The sequence below is a fragment of the Mya arenaria genome, chromosome 10 (assembly GCF_026914265.1).
Source record: "Mya arenaria isolate MELC-2E11 chromosome 10, ASM2691426v1".
In the NCBI taxonomy this organism is placed as follows: domain Eukaryota; kingdom Metazoa; phylum Mollusca; class Bivalvia; order Myida; family Myidae; genus Mya; species Mya arenaria.
In genome coordinates, this window is record NC_069131.1 from 66,733,290 (window position 1) to 66,752,533 (window position 19,244).

General features: G+C 34.9%; 1 protein-coding gene across 1 annotated transcript; it reads left to right on the forward strand.

The window, feature by feature from the left end:
* Positions 1-2,349: 2,349 nt before the first annotated feature.
* LOC128205414 (receptor-type tyrosine-protein phosphatase mu-like) lies at positions 2,350-19,189 on the forward strand. The gene is made up of 18 exons (XM_052907019.1): positions 2,350-2,569; positions 3,107-4,243; positions 8,542-8,659; positions 8,923-9,026; positions 9,188-9,322; positions 10,216-10,379; positions 10,747-10,834; positions 11,847-11,911; positions 12,080-12,116; positions 12,851-12,954; positions 13,195-13,320; positions 14,608-14,756; positions 15,184-15,319; positions 17,048-17,176; positions 17,449-17,552; positions 18,326-18,402; positions 18,935-18,982; positions 19,143-19,189. Exons 1-14 carry the CDS (start codon positions 2,521-2,523, stop codon positions 17,054-17,056), a joined length of 2,421 nt encoding a protein of 806 aa, XP_052762979.1. The 5' UTR covers positions 2,350-2,520; the 3' UTR covers positions 17,057-17,176; positions 17,449-17,552; positions 18,326-18,402; positions 18,935-18,982; positions 19,143-19,189.
* Positions 19,190-19,244: the final 55 nt, after the last annotated feature.

Below are 19,244 nucleotides of genomic sequence, written 5' to 3' on the forward strand. Positions count from 1 at the left end.
ACTCGCTCAATGATGGAACTTTTGTTTAAGTAATACTCTTGTAGAATGAATCACTTTGAACAATCTGCAGTGAACTTTCCAAACGACTCGCTCAATGATGAAACTTTTGTTTAAGTAATATTCTTGTAGAAGGAATCACCTTTAACAATCTGCAGTGAACTTTCCAATCGACTCGCTCAATGATGAAACTTTTGTTTAAGTAATACTCTTGTAGAAGTATTCACCTTGAACAATCTGCAGTGAAATTTCCAATCGACTCGCTCAGTGATGGAACTTTTGTTTAAGTAAAACTCTTGAAAAAGGAATCACCCTGAACAATCTGCAGTGAACTTTCCAACCGACTCGCTCAATGATGAAACTTTTGTTTAAGTAATACTCTTGTAGAAGGAATCACCTTGAACAATCTGCAGTGAACTTTCCAAACGACTCGCTCGTTGATGGAACTTTTGTTTAAGTAATACTCTTGTAGAAGGAATCACCTTGAACAATCTGCAGTGAACTTTCCAATCGACTCGCTCAATGATGAAACTTTTGTTTAAGTAATATTCTTGTAGAAGGAATCACCTTGAACAATCTGCAGTGAACTTTCCAATCGACTCGCTCAATGATGGAACTTTTGTTTAAGTAATACTCTTGTAGAAGGAATCACCTTGAACAATCTGCAGTGAACTTTCCAATCGACTCGCTCAATTATGGAACTTTTGTTTAAGTAATAGTCTTGTAGAAGGAATCACCTTGAACAATCTGCAGTGAACTTTCCAATCGACTAGCTCAATGATGAAACTTTTGTTTAAGTAATACTCTTGTAGAAGGAATCACTTTGAACAATCTGCAGTGAACTTTCCAATCGACTCGCTCAATGATGGAACTTTTGTTTAAGTAATATTCTTGTAGAAGGAAACACCTTGAACAATCTGCAGTGAACTTTCCAATCGACTCGCTCAATGATGAAACTTTTGTTTAAATAATATTCTTGTAGAAGGAATCACCTTTAACAATCTGCAGTGAACTTTCCAATCGACTCGCTCAGTGATGGAACTTTTGTTTAAGTAAAACTCTTGAAGAAGGAATCACCCTGAACAATCTGCAGTGAACTTTCCAACCGACTCGCTCAATGATGAAACTTTTGTTTAAGTAATACTCTTGTAGAAGTATCTCATTGAACAATCTGCAGTGAACTTTCCAATCGACTCGCTCAATGATGAAACTTTTGTTTAAGTAATATTCTTGTAGAAGGAATCACTTTGAACAATCTGAAATGAACTTTCCAATCGACTCGCTCAATGATGGAACTTTTGTTGAAGTAATACTCTTGTAGAAGGAATCACTTTGAACAATCTGCAGTGAACTTTCCAAACGACTCGCTCAATGATGGAACTTTTGTTGTAGTAATAATCTTGAAGAAGGAATCACTTTGAACAATCTGCAGTGAACTTTCCAAACGACTCGCTCAATGATGGAACTTTTGATTAAATAATAGTCTTGTAGAAGGAATCACTTTGAACAATCTGCAGTGAACTTTCCAACCGACTCGCTCAATGATGAAACTTTTGTTTAAGTAATAGTCTTGTAGAAGGAATCACCTTGAACAATCTGCAGTGAACTTTCCAAACGACTCGCTCAATGATTAAACTTTTGTTTAAGTAATAGTCTTTAAGAAGGAATCACTTTGAACAATCTGAAGTGAACTTTCCAAACGACTCGCTCAATGATTAAACTTTTGATTAAATAATACTCTTGTAGAAGAATCACCTTGAACAATCTGCAGTGAACTTTTTAAACGACTCGCTCAATAATAATAATAATGTAACTTTTAAAATGTTACACCCTCATCACTTAGTCACAGTCACTGGTGTATTTCTGGTGCTAAGGTCTAGTCAATATTAAATGAATAATAATATAACAATTAAGAATGTTTTTTTTTTAATCCAACCGTTATGCGTGAAGGTATTAATAACATATTTAATGTCAAGGCCATAATTTTTATCACAACAACAAAACTTGGGGGAGCATTATTTGAGAATAGATAACACTGTAATATTAACGTTGACTGAATTACTTACCCCTTACTTGGATATTAGTTGAGCTATTAAAAGCTGCATCCTTACAGTTGGACCTCTTTTGACAACCAACAGTTTTTGTCCTTTAATGAGCCATTTTTTGCGTAAATGTCTGGAAACCAGTGATATTTCATCTTTATTTGAAAGAAATGTTCCGTGTGTATGTCACCCTTGGACGAAATAGAAGTTAATGCGTTGTATCCTGTTGTCAAGAGTGTTTGCCGATAATAAAAATTACTTTCCATAGCCTTAAAATGATTCATTAAATGCAAATATCTTTTTCCTTGTTTAAACTTGCGTGACTTAAACACACTTTTATTTAACATTTACTTCTTTTCCCATGAAGCTTCCGGACGAGCATTTGAAGAGTTTAAACGTATTTGATGTTATTAAAAAATTAAACTCTAGATGATGCACTCAATTTAAGGAATTTCAGTGTGTTTTTTTTTTCATTTGCAAGATGATCGGAGCTATAGGATTCGGAGTTCTGTTTGGATTACTTCTTTCAGGTAAAGTGTAAAATGACTTAAGTAAATATACCATCAGGATAAATTGTTTGTCTGCTTTAATATTCAGATCGAGAGAAAGTATTATATATTTCCAAGTTGTTTAATGCGTAAGGCTTACAGCAATTATAAAACATGAACGTCAAGAACGTTGCTTAATATTACTTCTAGAATTCTTAGCAATACTCTTTGAAAACAGACGTCGATGATATATTACAAATTCACATCCCTCTCCGCCTCCCCCATCCCTTAATGAAACATCATGGTACTAAGCTTACATTTATTAATTATTGACACATGTTGGAACGGTTTGTATACTGATTTAATGAGTTAATGTTTAAGTTAGTATTATACTTTTTCACCTGGGCGGGCGGTATACGGCTCTAGGACGACATTCGCTCTCTACCTCAAACACGGCACTTTATAGTAATAAAACATGGGCATTAATTACATCACATTTCTATTATTTCATTGTGAGTACATGTTATGTTTAGTATTGCCTTTTAACTGCATTGTATATTTTTGTTTTTGATATTTCAGTTCAAGGCGACGAATGTCAACCTGGATACTTTTTTTGGTTTGGATGTGAAAAGTGTAAACATCCTGGATGTACCTGCACGCTTTCAACAGATTGTGATGCATGTCTAGAAGGCTTCTATATGAACGGTGATATATGCTCAAGATGTCCATTAAACTGCAAGACATGTGCGAGCTCGAGCAGTTGCTCATCATGCGATCCAGGTTATTATGGATATATATGTCAACAGGATTGTGGTAGAGGATGTCTAGATTCTAAGTGTGCAAAAATAAATGGAACATGTTTATGTCGGAGTGGTTTGTTTAGTGACGTTTATTGCAATACTTGTGTTCTAGGCAAATTTGGACATAACTGTGACCATGAATGTTTGGACTCGTGTAATTCTTGTTCAAAATCGTCTAACTGTGAATCATGCAAGCCTGGTTTGTTTGGACATATATGTGAACATAATTGTTCTGAAAATTGTTACAATTGCTTGCAATCAGGACAATGTTTGACTTGCAACACAGGACACACTCACCCAAGCCAATCATGTGTTTGCGAACAAAGCAAGTGCGCCTCATCTGACAACTGTAATAAATGTGTCAGCGACGAATATTTTCCAGACAATGGGTCTTGCTGTCCCTGCTCATTACTACATCATTGTATATCATGCACAGTGTCATTAAATGGTACTAAGTGTGTTGCATGTGAAGAAGGATACTATCCGAACGAACATGGTTATTGTTTTAATTGTAGCGTTACGTGTATTGAAGGAGAATGCGATTCAGTTTCGGGTAAATGCAAAAAAGGATGCACTGACGGCTACTTCGGTAAGCTTTGCAAACAGAGATGCCAAGACTCATGTTACAAGTGCAATCGATATAGTGGAGAGTGTTTAGAGTGTGTTTCAAATCTAAACTATGGACCGAACTGTAACAAACATTGCAGTGAGACTTGCGTTGACAAGGTGTGTGACATACTTGGAGTATGTACCAAAGGATGTTCAGAAAACTACTTTGGAGTAATGTGCGAAAATGAATGTGACAAACATTGTATCCAAATTACAATAGGCACAATGTGTTCATCTGAAAATGGAGAGTGTCTCCACGGTTGCACTGCTGGCTACATAGCAGCTGTTTGTCCTAAAGCTCCACAAGGTAATGAGTATGTCAATTAGTCTTGCAGCATTGAAAATAGAAAATAGCAGATAATTGCAAAATAAATATAAACAGCATTCTAAAAACATATTGTTTGGTTTTGTTTTTGTAACTTTCTTACATACTTTTAATTTCAACTGAATAAATACATTTAAAAATAATTGTTAGTGTTTAAAGAGCTGTGTTACAATGTGAACTACATTTTAATAAGATCATATTTTCAGCATCCTTCTTAGGTCCTTCACATCGCAATGACTTAAAAATTGAGACAATGCTTACCCCCTAGTATGTATACCTTTCATGAAAATACCATTTTTTATTGTTTCTGCATTTAAGGCAGAAGTTGTCTATATAACACTTTAAGATTGCCGCTACTTGTGTATATACCTCGGTGTCTGGTCACATTGTCCTGCCGATATATGATCAAGTGCAATGCATAACAATATAATAATATTAGCTTCTTTTCTTGAACTATAGCAAATGCATCCAAACTGAACAGTACTGGACAAAATAAACACTTAAGTTCAGAAAAGGTTTTAAAGTTATATTGTAAACATTGACTAGAATATATTTGCTTGCAAACAGTACTAAATAGGCGATGTAAGAGCCACCATAATCATTTTCTCCCAGCTACTTTTCAATTTTACCGATTTTTGCATTTAGACTAAACTAAAAGAATCAATGGTTTAACGTCATCACTAATATCTTCATTGACTTATAAACATTGATTAAAGCTCTTCCTCTTAACAAACCACAATTCAACTTCATAAATTAATTTTCGTAGGTGATTACGTTGCTCCGTCAAAATTGAACTACAAAATAAAAATAAATCGAATTCTTTCAAAACTGGCCACAATGATATGTCAGGTTTCAGCGTAGTCAGTTAGTGCAAAAAACCGCTTTCGAACACTGTTAATGTTAACGTTGCTGCTGTTTTGATGTTAGTAGCCGTTATGTTGGCGTTAAGTTGTGATATTTTGAAGAATTGAATGCAAAGAGAACGGCGTTAAGCAAATGAAACGGAAAGATGTGTTTCTATAACGAAATGTGTTTAGATGTATTTTGATAAATGATTTATAAACTTATCGGATCCGTGTACAATTGCGTTTATGCGTATTCTCTTTCATGCGTATAAGAACAAGTAAGATTTGTTTACGTCGCGATGATAATCTATACCTACACATGTTACATAACAGTTTTAAGAAAGGTTATAAACATTTACTTAAGAACCATATATCATTCCTAGATGCACAACTAATTGAATGTTTTAATGTTCCGGTGCCAACTGAAAAGAAAGCATATATATTAACATGTTTACACTGATTGTTCACATACATGAATCTTTTCAGTATGCATCTGCCGCTTTTACAATTGATGTAGAGTGTGGTGTAAACATTGTTTCAGCGGTCAATGCAAGATTTCGGTGTAGCTTGGAAACACTGCCAGGCCATCCCTTGAGACTCACTCAAAAACATGTGAGCACATACTCGCACATCTCGCGCGCCGACATGCACGCAAGAAATACGAACATTCCCTCGACTTATTTATGCTTTGAAAGTGAATATAAGAGTTAGTTGTAAAGGGGCTTTATATATAAAATGGTGCATGGTTTTGCATGAAATATAATAAACTGATGTTCCGGAAACATTTTACTTTTCAAGTTTAAAGTGACACTCTTATTCAAAATCAATACATATACATGTATAACAAACATTCAATTAGAGTGAATAACCTTTAACTAAATCCTAAATAATACATTTATGGAAAATAATAATTACTGATAACAAGATTGTAGCTGCGTATTGAATAGCTGAATACGCAAAAATATTAAATGATTGGTGAGTGCTAAAATATTTACTGGGATCTACTATCGTCTCATAAGGTAGAAATACAGTGTTTTCTGCACCCTTCTTTCAAATTAAACTCAGTACTCTTCCTAAAAACCATTGATTACGACATGTAGTCATCATTTATTTTGTGTATTAAAACAATTGTATTAATTATGATAAATCAATTCGGGAGTAAGAGTGCATCTTTAAATATAGCCATCACGAACTATTTGTCTATGTTGTAATAAGATGGCATTACGTAAATTCATAATGATAACGACTGGTCGGAGCGAGCGTTAGCGTTGAGCCATTCTCAATAATTTAGATTTTACTTCATGTTATTAATCTGACTTAGAATTTAACAGCATTCGCTTACGCATATTCAAAATACAATCTTAATTAGCATGTCAGCAAGTTTCGGTTTTGTCGAAACCGTGCACGTGCTTAATAAAACCCGAAACAGCTTCATATAAATTACAAATGCATAAGTCCGATGCAATGAAGCATACAACATGAATTTTCTCATGAAAAATCGAAAGTTCACCGAAGAAAGCAGCAAGAAATGGATGCAGAACTTGTACCGATTAAAATGAAAAGTGAGTGTGACCTCCTGAAAGAAACACTTGTCATAGAGTTAATGATACTGATAGACAAAAATGCTGCAAGTGCAACAGTTGTCGCTTAGTAATATAACATCAGAAACAAAATACGGTCTTGGGAGTATTCTCTTTATAGAATGCGCGTCATGTCTTGCTGACAACTTAATGCCGAATGGAAATCGATACAAGGCTTATCTTTCACAGATTTTGTCTCGTGTCGCGTAATGCTACTGTTCACTTAACTTGTTGGAAGTCTTTAAGTTATTAAACAACAACCGTTCGAATGTCATTTCTTTGTTGTTCAACGTTCTTTCTAAGTATAATAATCAGTATATAATACAGCATGACATTTAAGGTAATCCCACATCCTAACTGCCGTCCATTAAGGACCCAAGGCCGCGTTCCTTGCCTTGCCTAACCCAACTGTCTCTAACATTATAATCATGCGTTCATATATACCACTTTTTTGTCTAGCTCGTGACAGTTGTGCATATTTAATTTCTTGTTAAATACAAAAAGAACGTATTATACAGTCATGAACTGTCAAGCTAATTGGACTAATAGCCAGCAGCTATCACGACTGTCACCAGCTAAGTACATCTACATTTAATAATTATGATGAAGTATTTGCTTTTTGTTATAAATAAACTTTGAATTCTACTATTGATTTTTGTTACTACTTTAAAGTGTTTCATACATAACTTTTATGTTACGTGACACTTTAAAGTGTTTATACGTAACTACGTTCGCGACACTCAGTGCACATCTTTTTCCATGTGATATAATTATCAAATTGATTTGCACTTGTTTTATATTGTGGGTGCTGGACATAAACTGGAATACAAGGACCAATGAACGAAATGATAGTATTATGTTTTTATGACAAGATGTTATGTATGATTTTTAGTTTCAATATTGATATGAAAAACTATAGAAAAAAGCACAGTAGTCGAAATATCAAATATAATCTCCGTTTAATAGCACAGGGTCAACGCCAAAGACATAGAACACGAAAACAAACAATCACAAACCAGAAACGTGGAACAACAACACAAAACTTCACAAACAACACAGTACATATATACTGCATAAAAAATAGAGTTGTTTATCAAGGATTGTCAGGTACCGTCTTGGAACGGTCTGTAAACTGCAAATTTACGGGGGGTTTAAACTAGTCTGTGTGCACAACCTCACTCCTGACAGTACAATCTTGCGACAATACGTTGTCTTCGCTGACATTCAAAATAAATGTATCGCTTTTTAGTCAATTATTGAGTTACATCAATATCTATTGAAGTTATTTTGAGTATTATCAACTTTGCATATCTTCAAGACTAGCATTTTTGACAATTTGAATTCAAACCCGAGACAAAATTTGTCACCGGATTTTTATTTTCTTGTTTGTCATCACCATATCCATGCAGTACCAAAAAAATGTTTGCTGTTCCCATCATGACAGTTCTCTTTTTCCTGAATTGAATAACAGTAAGGTCCTATCAATATGAAAAGTAAATGAATACGCTTTAACTATTCACATATTTCGACACATGTGCGGAACATGTATCAAACAGCAACATTAGACACAGTGTGTCATCTGATGGGCAAATTGTGCCCCAATAGAAGGACCCATTTATTTATGCTAAATGTAAGAATTCCCGCTTGGCTCGTAGTTTCTGTGACTCGAGGTATTTTCGCCGATCCATGGGAGTTGAACCCAACGCGGTTCGACTGTTTATGTATTTTGTACACACTGTCATGAATTAAGCTAGTTATGTCCCTGTAACTCCCATGGTCGTTATCCATAAAAGGGTACCACATAGCTATGTACATATTCAAAAGAGAAATGATTTATATTTCTTTTTGTTACTAGATGAAAAACAGATTACCAGTAGCTCGAGAGTAGTCGCTCTTGGTGGAGGTGTTGGTGGTGGTGTGTTAGCAATGCTAGCAACCTTTGCCGTAATCGCATTCATTTTTAAAAGGAAAAGGTACATTTCAAGCCTAAATCTATAATATTATCATGCTTGTAATTTTTTATTGTATTTTCAATAAAGAATGTAAAAACTATTTAAAGAAATGTTCTTATCACTTTCGTTGGCCTGATGCTAGAAATAAACAACCAAGAGAAAATACAAGCGATGACGTAATCGCTAATCGCATTTACATGCGGCCGATTTGGGCAGCTTGGTACGAAGCAAAACATGTCTGTTACCTTCTTAATTTAAAATGGTACATGTATAACACTTTTCAGGCGTGCTCAAAATAGTAACGATGAAACAAAAGCGTTTACTACTGATCAAAATGACGAACAGCAGGTGGATTCATCATCGGTCTATACGACTGTGAATAAAACCAGTAAGCACAATAAGAGACTTTTCGTTTACTAACCTAAATTTATTGCGATATATGAAAGACATATTTATGCTTTTACATAGTTTTCGTAATAGATCAGTATATGTCTATAGACAAAATGAATGTTTTGTTTATTGTACGTGTAACGTATTCATATATTTTAGCAGTTGTTCAACCCGATGTTATTTATGTGAATACTGCTGAGGGTCTCCCACATGTTACCGTTATTTCCAATCAAACTCCGCCAGAGAAGAAAATTAGCGCCGAAAGTATTATCACTGACGACAATCTTGAAATGGGTAAGGTTTATTGCATGTTTAGTATTATGCTCATGAGTTATATACTGAGGAAAATCTTAAACTATGTAAGGTTTATTGCATGTTAAGTGTTATGTCATGAATTAAAGAGTGAGGACAATCTTAAACTGTGTTAGGTTTATTGCATGTTAAGTGTTATGCTCATAAATGATATACTGAGGACAATCTAAAACTGTGTAAGGTTTATTGCATGTTAAGTTTTATGCTCATAAATTATATACTGAGGACAATTTTGAACTGGGTAAGGCTTTTGCATGTTAAGTGTTATGCTGATATGTTATATACTGATGGCAATCTCGAACTTGGTCAGGTTTATTGCATGTGTTATGCACAAAAGTTATATTCTGGGGACTATTTTGAACTTGGTTATTTCATGTTAAGTATTATTCTTATATTCTGACAACCATCTTGAACTTGGTAAGGTTTATTGCATGTTTAGTGTTATGCTCATAAGTTTTATTCTGAGGACAATATTAAACATGCTACGGTTTGTAGCATGTTTACAGTTATGCTCATAAGTTATATTCTAAGGGCGATCTTTCTGTTGAAAAATTGCTTCGAAATATGCGTACTGTTATATCTTACGTTATACTCCTGTTAAACTAACCATGGGTCCTGTGTCATAATACGGCTGCATTCATAAGACTGCTTTGACGTTAGGCGAATTGGTATGATTTATGTTCATTCCATATAAAACGCATTCCGCTGCACGTTTTCCTACTTATTATACATTAATCGTACAACCAATCGGACTCCGGTTGACAATGACTTGTTTTACAGATCAAGATGAATGTTTGAAAATGAATATTAGATCAGCATTTGATTTAGATAGGCCATAAGACTTCCGCTAATATGAAGCATTGAGTTATTTTCAGATGACGAGGACGCTATTGCACGGGAAAATGCTATTAGGTTTGAAGAAAATGGAGGAGCGTATTACAACAATGCGAATGAGGTTAACAAAATCAAAGTTAAAGTTGAGGAGTTACCTGCGTATGTTACAGCAAAAACGAAATGCTCGTATGTGGATGAATTTGAGGTAATTTGGTAAAGACAAACGTTTTGAAAAAGAATTAAATTGAATGAGTTTTAAACATTCTTGAGGGCTATTTATTGAAACAACAACAAAAATACGGATTTACAAAGCAAAAACATGACTTCATTAGAGGGTTGACACAAATTTAAATGTTTTTTTCTGATAACTTTTAAATGCGTTGCCCGAGATAACTCATAGTTTACATGCTCAATAATACAATGATCAACTAGCGTTGAAATCATCAAGATAGGGAAAGAGATTTAACCAAATTGAACGTACACGAAATGTCTCCTATCCGAAGACAGTAATGTTGCATTATTTGTTCTTTTTTACGAAGGTTTATTATATACATGTGTTTCTTTTGTTACAGAGATTCCCATACGGTCTTACTAAACCGTTTGAAGATTCTCAAAAGGCCAGCAATATGTCACGAAACAGATATAAAGGAATTTACCCGTGTGAGTGAAATTTGTTGTTTGATGCGTATGACAAACTTTAAAAGGACATATAGTTATTATTCAGCATGGCATACTTATTGAACGCAAACATATAGATTCTGTTGTTACAATATAGTCTCATAGTTGTATTGTCAGACGTGTGATATAGGGATATTATCCTTTCAAATTTATCAGTAAGTGTTCGGTTGCGCGCTTGAAACTTTGTTTACCCCCATTCTCTATTTAGTAATTATGTACATGGTGGTTCTAATATAAATATGATCATTGTTAAATGAGTTGTCTGAACCTGTACATTTGGCTCTAATTTGAATATGCTTAATGTAAAAATGAAGTTTGGCAATGTACATGGTGATTCTTATCCAAAGAATATCATTGTCAAAAAAGGATTCTGGCATTGTACATGGTGGAACTAATCTAAAGAAGGTCATTGATAAAAAAAGTATTCTGACCTTGCACTCTATGGGTGTAATCTAAACAAGCAAATTGGAACAAACGTAGTCTAGCATTGTACACGGTGGCTCTAATCTAATCGGGGTCATTGTTAAATAAGTAGTTTGACCATACTCAAGGCACTACTCAAAACAAAGTCATTGTTCAGTAGGATCTTGGCATAGTACATGGTGGCTCTTATGTAAAGAAGGTCATTGTTGAATAAGTAGTCTGGTCTTGTACTTGTTAGATGTAATCTATCAAGGTCATTGTTGAATAAGTAGTCTGGTCTTGTACTTGTTAGATGTAATCTATCAAGGTCATTGTTGAATAAGTAGTCTGGCCTTCTTGGCTGTGGTCTACCAAGGTCATCGTTGAATAAGAAGTCTGGCCTTGTACATGGTGGCTCTAATCTAAAGAAGCTAAATGTTATATAAGTAGTCTGGCCTTGTATTCGGTGGCTCTTATCTAAAGAAGCTAATTGTGAAATAAGTAGTTTGGCTTCTGGTAATGTCTCCTTAGTTTTCATTCTTATAGTCCAAAACAGATTTTTAATACGAAACTATCATTTGAATATTTGCAGATGACGACTCACGGGTGAAGGTTTGGTACAGTGAATCTGATTACATAAACGCAAGCTTTATTGATGTATGTTTTACTTATTGATCACTTTGATTTAAATTCATATGTTTTAGTTTTCATTACTTTCAGTCGTATTTCGTTTTGTTTTATCAGTTAAGTACGTATTATTCTTATAAGTAATCGAAATTAGAGTTTTAGTTGTCCGTTTTAAACAATTGGTATATTTTATTTAAGGGTTTCAAGAAAAGAAATGAATATATTGCAACTCTAGGTAAGTGGCGTTTGGTAAAAGAGGGCCCATATTCATTTAGTTTGATACTCAGACATGTGAACCTATTAATGTGATGAAAACTATTTGATCATTTCGATTAGGATATAATATTAATAATATATGGTTAAACCTGTCATTTGGAATATGTTCACGAATTTTAACCAACACTGCTCTAAAAATAAAAAAATACGATTGAAAGAAAATTTGTACTTTAATAAGTCTTGTGTCTCTCAAGAGAAGGTGTGTTTTTCTAATTTCGATAACCGGGCTTGTTGCTATAGTTTTTTTTTGTTTTGTGTTGTCGAGTCTGAAACTCAGACGCAGGAACTTAGTGAGTATGGACCCAACGAAGTCACGTTTGGATGATATTGAAGCTGTCATATAAAAACATGACACATACAGAACAAAGAAATTGCTATTGTTCAGAGATTATATCGTTTCAATTTTATTCACTCATTGGCATGATGTTACGCTAAAGTGTGTACTTGTGTTGTGGGGTAACCGGAGTACCCGGATATTTTTTTAGTCCGACTTGTGACTACAAACCAAACTCAAATACAAGCAGGTCGGGAATTGAAACCGTCCTGGAACGCCATAATGAGAAGCAAGTGTGCTTAGCATTGCGCTTACCAGTCGACATTGAATTTCTTTCCTTTGGACGTGATGTTTGAACTGTCATGAACTCATGTGTTTCTTATAATAAAACATTCTAAATAGTATTTGTTTATTCAAAGGTCCGATGTCAAAGCAACTTGGAGACTTTGGATTGTTTTGGGAAATGATCTGGCAGCAGAAAGTTGAAAAGGTCGTCATGGTTACAAATTTAATTGAAGAAAAGGTATCCTTCGATTCATGTCTAAACATAATGAACAAAATGCGACACATGTTGTACAAGTTTTTCACGGAATTCATCAGTGTAATTGGTAAAGAAAGGTGTACATGTTTAAAGACACAAATTATCAATGTTATTGGAATGTTTCATCATACATTACAAAAATAAAAAAAGTAACCTCCATTATTAAAGGCGATGTATATCCTAAAGTGGCATAGTTAAATATGTTTGTAATTAAATTTACAGAAAGAAAAATGTGACCAATATTGGCCGAATGTTCGTTCGTCTTCTCGTTACGGAAACTTTACTGTTACTTGTCTGTCAGAGGATTCGTATGCTGAATTTACAAGACGAACATTTCAAATATCTCAGGTTTGCGGTATTAAAGGTTTTCATAAGTGTTTTTTGGTCTAGCTAGAACTTAGTATAATACTTTTTATTAACTAAAAGGATCAACTACATTAAAACAATTCAAATAATATAAGCAAGAATAAAATACAATAAATACTACAAGGCCAAGCTCTGTGATTGTCGTTATCTTTAAGCGAAAACTAGGCCAGAATTTATAAACCATCCACAATATTCAGGAAACTTTGAACCCGTGGTACGAGAGACAATACCCACATGTACAGAAAAGTCCATAATTCAGAATTACTATTTGTGGTTTTATGCCCCTCTTTGAGTGTATAAAAGCAGACAAGCGCTTGCCCTGCGGCGCTTCCTAGTTTAGCTTGTCATCAAGAGTTTTTATATACATTTAGGCCACTGATTTCCTTTAAAAATGTGAGTTATTCTTATGATTTATTAATATTTCATCACAACTTAGAAACATCTTTAACAGGTTAAGCCGGCATGAAATTAATTTATATACTTATACACTTATAAAATCTACATTGAAGATAAGATCCGGGTTTCTATCCTGCTCAGGTGAGTTGAAACGGACGCTTGTTGGGATTGTATGCGATATATTCAAATGATTTCTATATCAATATCCGTTTCAAACTTGATTTGATAATTGTGAAATACAACAGAAGTATACGTTAATCAGATCAGCAACCTTGAATCAACCGGATCCGTTTATATTGCTGCAATTTAATACAACTAACAGTTTATATTGCCTCATAATTTTGCTATCAATTTAAATTAAAGTATATCATGATGTAAAGCCACAAGCTCAATATCCCAAAACCTGCTGTTAGTTGCACACGGAGCATTGAGCAAATGCATACATATCGGTACAAACAAAAACAACTATCAACTATCCAATACCATTAAATGCCAGGTTGTCGTCATGTTAACTCAAATACACGCTAAATTTTAATCATTGTAACCAAATCGACACAGTCAGTACCTGCAAGCTCATAAACATAATCAGGGTAGCAATGCCAAAACACTGTTGCGCAAAGGCAGCCTAAAACAGCGTCAGTAATAATTGAATACTGTTGAAAACGGTCAAAAATGTCGACAAAACGAATTTTGTTTCTTGGTATTGATTATCGAAACCACCAATTATCTTTCGTTGTTTTGTTTCTTGGTATTCATGTTAGCTTCCCATGCTAACAAACATGTAAACGATTGAAGTCAGGTGCATTATTGCAAGCTTTGCATATGATGATAAAAGGATATATGTGATAATGACATTCTCATACGTTTTTCTAGAAATCCGAGGAGAGAATGCTTCACCATTTTCATTTCACGTGCTGGCCTGACAGAGGTGTCCCGGAAGATGTTACCTCTTTGATAGAGTTCCGGCAGTTGGTCCTAAACTGTTCGACAAAGCTGAGTGGTCCGACAGTGGTACACTGCAGGTACTAAAGTCTGAAGAACTAATTCATAAGCATAATGCAATGTCCTAAACTGTTCGACAAAGCTGAATGGTCCGACAGTGATCCATTGCATGTACTAGAAATTCAAGAAATAAACCATGAGTATAGTTGTATTTAATGTTTCAATTTCATTATGGGTTTTAATTATTCCAGATAATGGCTGGTGAGAGCGTTAATGTTTTTCTCTCACAAACCTAATTGGCAATTTTTCTTCAGGTTCAGGATTTTGCCGTTTATGACATGATAAAGTGTGATTGACATATGAAGAGGAACACCATTATTGAAGATTTATTTTATCAAAACATATTAACCTGACACACATATTTAACACGCCTAACTGATGACACGGTTTGTGTTGTTCAATCAATATAAAATCTGCCAACCTTTTTTAATGCTTTTTTGTCTCCAGTGCGGGCGTTGGACGAACCGGCACATATATTGCTCTCGACATTTTGACAAAGGAAGGAGAAGCGGAAGGAAGCATTGACGTCCCCGGATGTGTGCTCAACATGCGCCAAAACAGGCCAAACATGATCCAAACTCTGGTAAATATCGTAGTAGAGTGTTGACGTAACTAAGCATATGCACTGAACAGGCAACAGAACAGGTCCAACATGGTCCAGACACACATGGGCATGTGTATTCAACATGCGACATAACAGCCCCAACATGATCCAGTCACTGGTATCGATTCTAGTATATTGTGTCCAAGGCGGTACCTAACAATCCTTGATAAACATACCTAGTTTTTACATATGTAGTATGTATGCACTGTGCTGTTTGTGGAGTTTTGGGCTGTTCTTCCATGTTTCTTGTTTGCGATTTTATGTTCTATGTCTTTGGCGTTTACCCAGTGCCATTAAACCGGGTTTATGTTTATACGTTTTGCTCCTGAGGTTGTTTCTGTAGCTTTTCGCATAAAAATCAATCAGTATGTGTACTCAACATGCGTCAGAATTGACCCGTTATGATTCAAACACTGTTATTTATCGCAGTCAACGTTAATCAACATTTGTGGTGTCTATCGCAGTATAGTGTTGACGCTAATCAGCATGTGTGTTCAACACGCGCCAGAATAGACGCAGCATGACTCAAAAAAACGGTGTCTATCGTAGTATAGTGTTGACACCAATCAGCATGTCTGTTCAACACACGCCAGAATAGACGCAGCATGACTCAAAAACTGGTGTCTATCACAGTATAGTGTTGACGCTAATCAGCATGTCTGTTCAACACGCGCCAGAGTAGACGCAGCATGACTCAAAAACTGGTATCTATCGCAGTATAGTGTTGACGCTAATCAGCATGTCTGGTCACCACGCGCCAGAATAGACGCAGCATGTCTCAAAAACTGGAATATATCGCAGTATAGTTTTGGCGCAAATTAGTTTTTGTAATCTATATGCTTCAGAACAGGCACAATATTATCCAAGCTCTGGTATCAATCGCATTATATTGTTGATATGAATCAGTATATCCAGCATGATTCAAACACTGTTAGCTGTCGTAGTAAAATGTTGACGTTAATCAACATGTGTGTTTAACATGCGCCAGAATAGACTTAACAATAATTCAAAACCTGGCATCTTTCGCAGTAAAGTACTTGCGTAAAACATTTAACATGCGTCAGAACAGACCCAATAAGACTCAAACACCCGTATCTATCGTAGTAAAGTACTTGCGTAAATCAGTATGTGTATTTAACATGCGTCAGAACAGACTCAATAAGACTCAAACACTCGTATCTATCGTAGTAAAGTATTGGAGTAAATCAGTATGTGTATTTAACATGCGTCAGAACAGACCCAATAAGACTCAAACACTCGTATCTATCGTAGTAAAGTATTGGCGTAAATCAGTATGTGTATTTAACATGCATCAGAACAGACCCAACAAGACTCAAACACTCGTATCTATCGTAGTAAAGTATTGGCGTAAATCAGTATGTGAACTCTGACTTTATGTTTAAACTTTTGGCTACTGAGCTTGTAGTTTGTCCTGTAGTTTTTTTATATACATATTGACGTTATCAGTAAGTATGCTCAGCATGCACCAGAACAGGTCCAGCATAGTCCAAACACTGGAATCTATCGTCGAATACCGTAATCACCATATCATATTTTCATATGGAACAACGGAAACACTAAATTTGTCTAAAATATATTATTTTCCAGTGGTCTGCATGCGCACGTTACGAATAAAACAAAATCTCGAAACAGTATAGTTTTTGAAATAATTGACTTAATTATTGAAAAGATCATTTTTATTCGCAGGGACAGTAACAGTTTCTGCATAGAGCTCTTGTTTATTCACTGACGTTGGACTGTAACCCGGTGAAAGGGGAGCGTTATCAGCAATTCGTGGACAGTCTAAGTGACACTGTTAAGGCGAAAATGTTTCAGGTACAAGTAATGAAATGTAAAGGAACATATAGCAAGAAACCTAGTAACCAACCGAACCACTATAATAATATTGTTTATTGGCATAAAACATGTTTCAAATCGATCTCCTCTCCGCTTCCTTATTCAACTCTTTTTAGCTGACTTCTACAATATTTGTAACCGTTTTTTTATACTAAAGTTAACTCAGTCATGTGTCAATATTACCATGTTCGGCTGTTACATTTGTCCCTGAGTAATTGAGATTTTAAAAACTTATTTTTGCTGCATTACAGCAAATCCAGTTCACTGCAGGACAATATTCAGAGGAAGAATCTGAAGCAATTGAAAGAAACAAAAAAACTCAAGGGCAAAAACAGAGCAAATGCTGACATTCCAGGTAGAAGGTTTTGTGGTATATTTGATCATTATATAGAGGAAAATTGTTTGTTTCCAAAGGAATGTTTACACGTTGCTATTTACTCTTGGATTATCTTGGGGTGAACTGTTGTGCCATCTTACATTGAAACAGATATGGTTTTGGTATTTGTTCATAAAAGGACTTAAAGGGATATAAAAATAACGGCTAATTATAGTTTTCTGAGCAAATCACGAGACAATGGAAACGAGAACGTAGCGGCATTTTGGAATTGACGCCGAAGAAATGTTCCAGCGTTGTGAACGCTGGCGTAATATTCAAACGTCAAACTGGATAAAATTTAACACAGTGACAAATATCAAGCTGTTATTTTCTGCGTAAGAAACAGTGAAATATAATTGTAAGTTCACGGATGAATCTGTATACACCATCCCAAAGCATATAAAAACACTATTGACATGTTGCAAACTTAAAATCTGTGCAGAATTTTCAGTTTTATATCATAAAGGACGTCGCCATCAAGAACTTAGGTCCTTATATATATATAAATTATTTCATATAAATATTTTATTTTATTTTAATAAGCAACTAATGTAATAACATTTTACGGGATGTCATAAACAATAAGCGTTGAAATATACGCGTTGAAAGACGTTGTATGTATTAAATGTTGTTTATCATTAAAATGTATCGTCTTAAAGACATAAGTTGTAACATAGTAATCCTACACATACAAAAGCTGGAATAATATCAAAGCAAACATAATGATAGCAGTGTTGTTTAATACAATATAGGTGACGAGAACAGATCCCGGCTGAATAAATGCAGCAAAGAGGGCGGATCTGATTACATTAATGCTGTTTTTATAAACGTGAGTAACAGAAGTTTGAACGCTGGGAAAATATTTGCAAACACAGTCGTGGTAAACCAGCGACCGGTTTCACGAACAATCTAATCTAATCTATTTTATTTGTAGTCAGGTAAAAACATGTCTGTTTCCAATTGCCAATTTGTTTTGTTTTTTTGTCTTTTAGAATACAACCTCCATTTTAAGCCAATAAAATTGGCAATAATTAAGTACTAGACTTAATCATTAAGAATTTCACCTTTCGCGGGTGTTTTAAAGGTCCACATACTCCCAATCATCCGATACACACTCCCTGCGTCAGATTTGCGTTGCCAATGTATCAGCCAATAAGGTTGCATGCTAAGACAGTTAAGCTCACTCCGCGCATTCTTATTCAATAAGAATCAAAGTAAGGTAATATATGATAAGTATTCGCTGAATCATTCCGTGCACATTATCTACTCAACAGGGTCATAGGACGAAAAACCGCTTCTTAGTTGCACAAACACCTTTACCAGAGACAGTCGATGATTTCTTGACGCTTATTTATCAACAGTCTTGCTCGTGTATTGCCAGCTTTGAAACGGACATTGGAAATAATAAGGTAATGTCAACCTTATTTCCACATTAATTTTTCAATGAGGCAGAAAGTGTACGTATATGCCATCTTTAATCATACCCAAGAACAATAATTCTTGGATTGAGGGTTAGTTTGAATAATGTGGGCTAATGGCAGTTGGTGAAGACTCACAAATGTATTTCAGAGCGTGGGCTCATATTTTACTGCTGACAAACAAGTGTTAAAGAAGGGAGCGTTCAGCGTAAAATGTTTACTGCAACACGCGCATGTCTGTTACTTTGTTAGA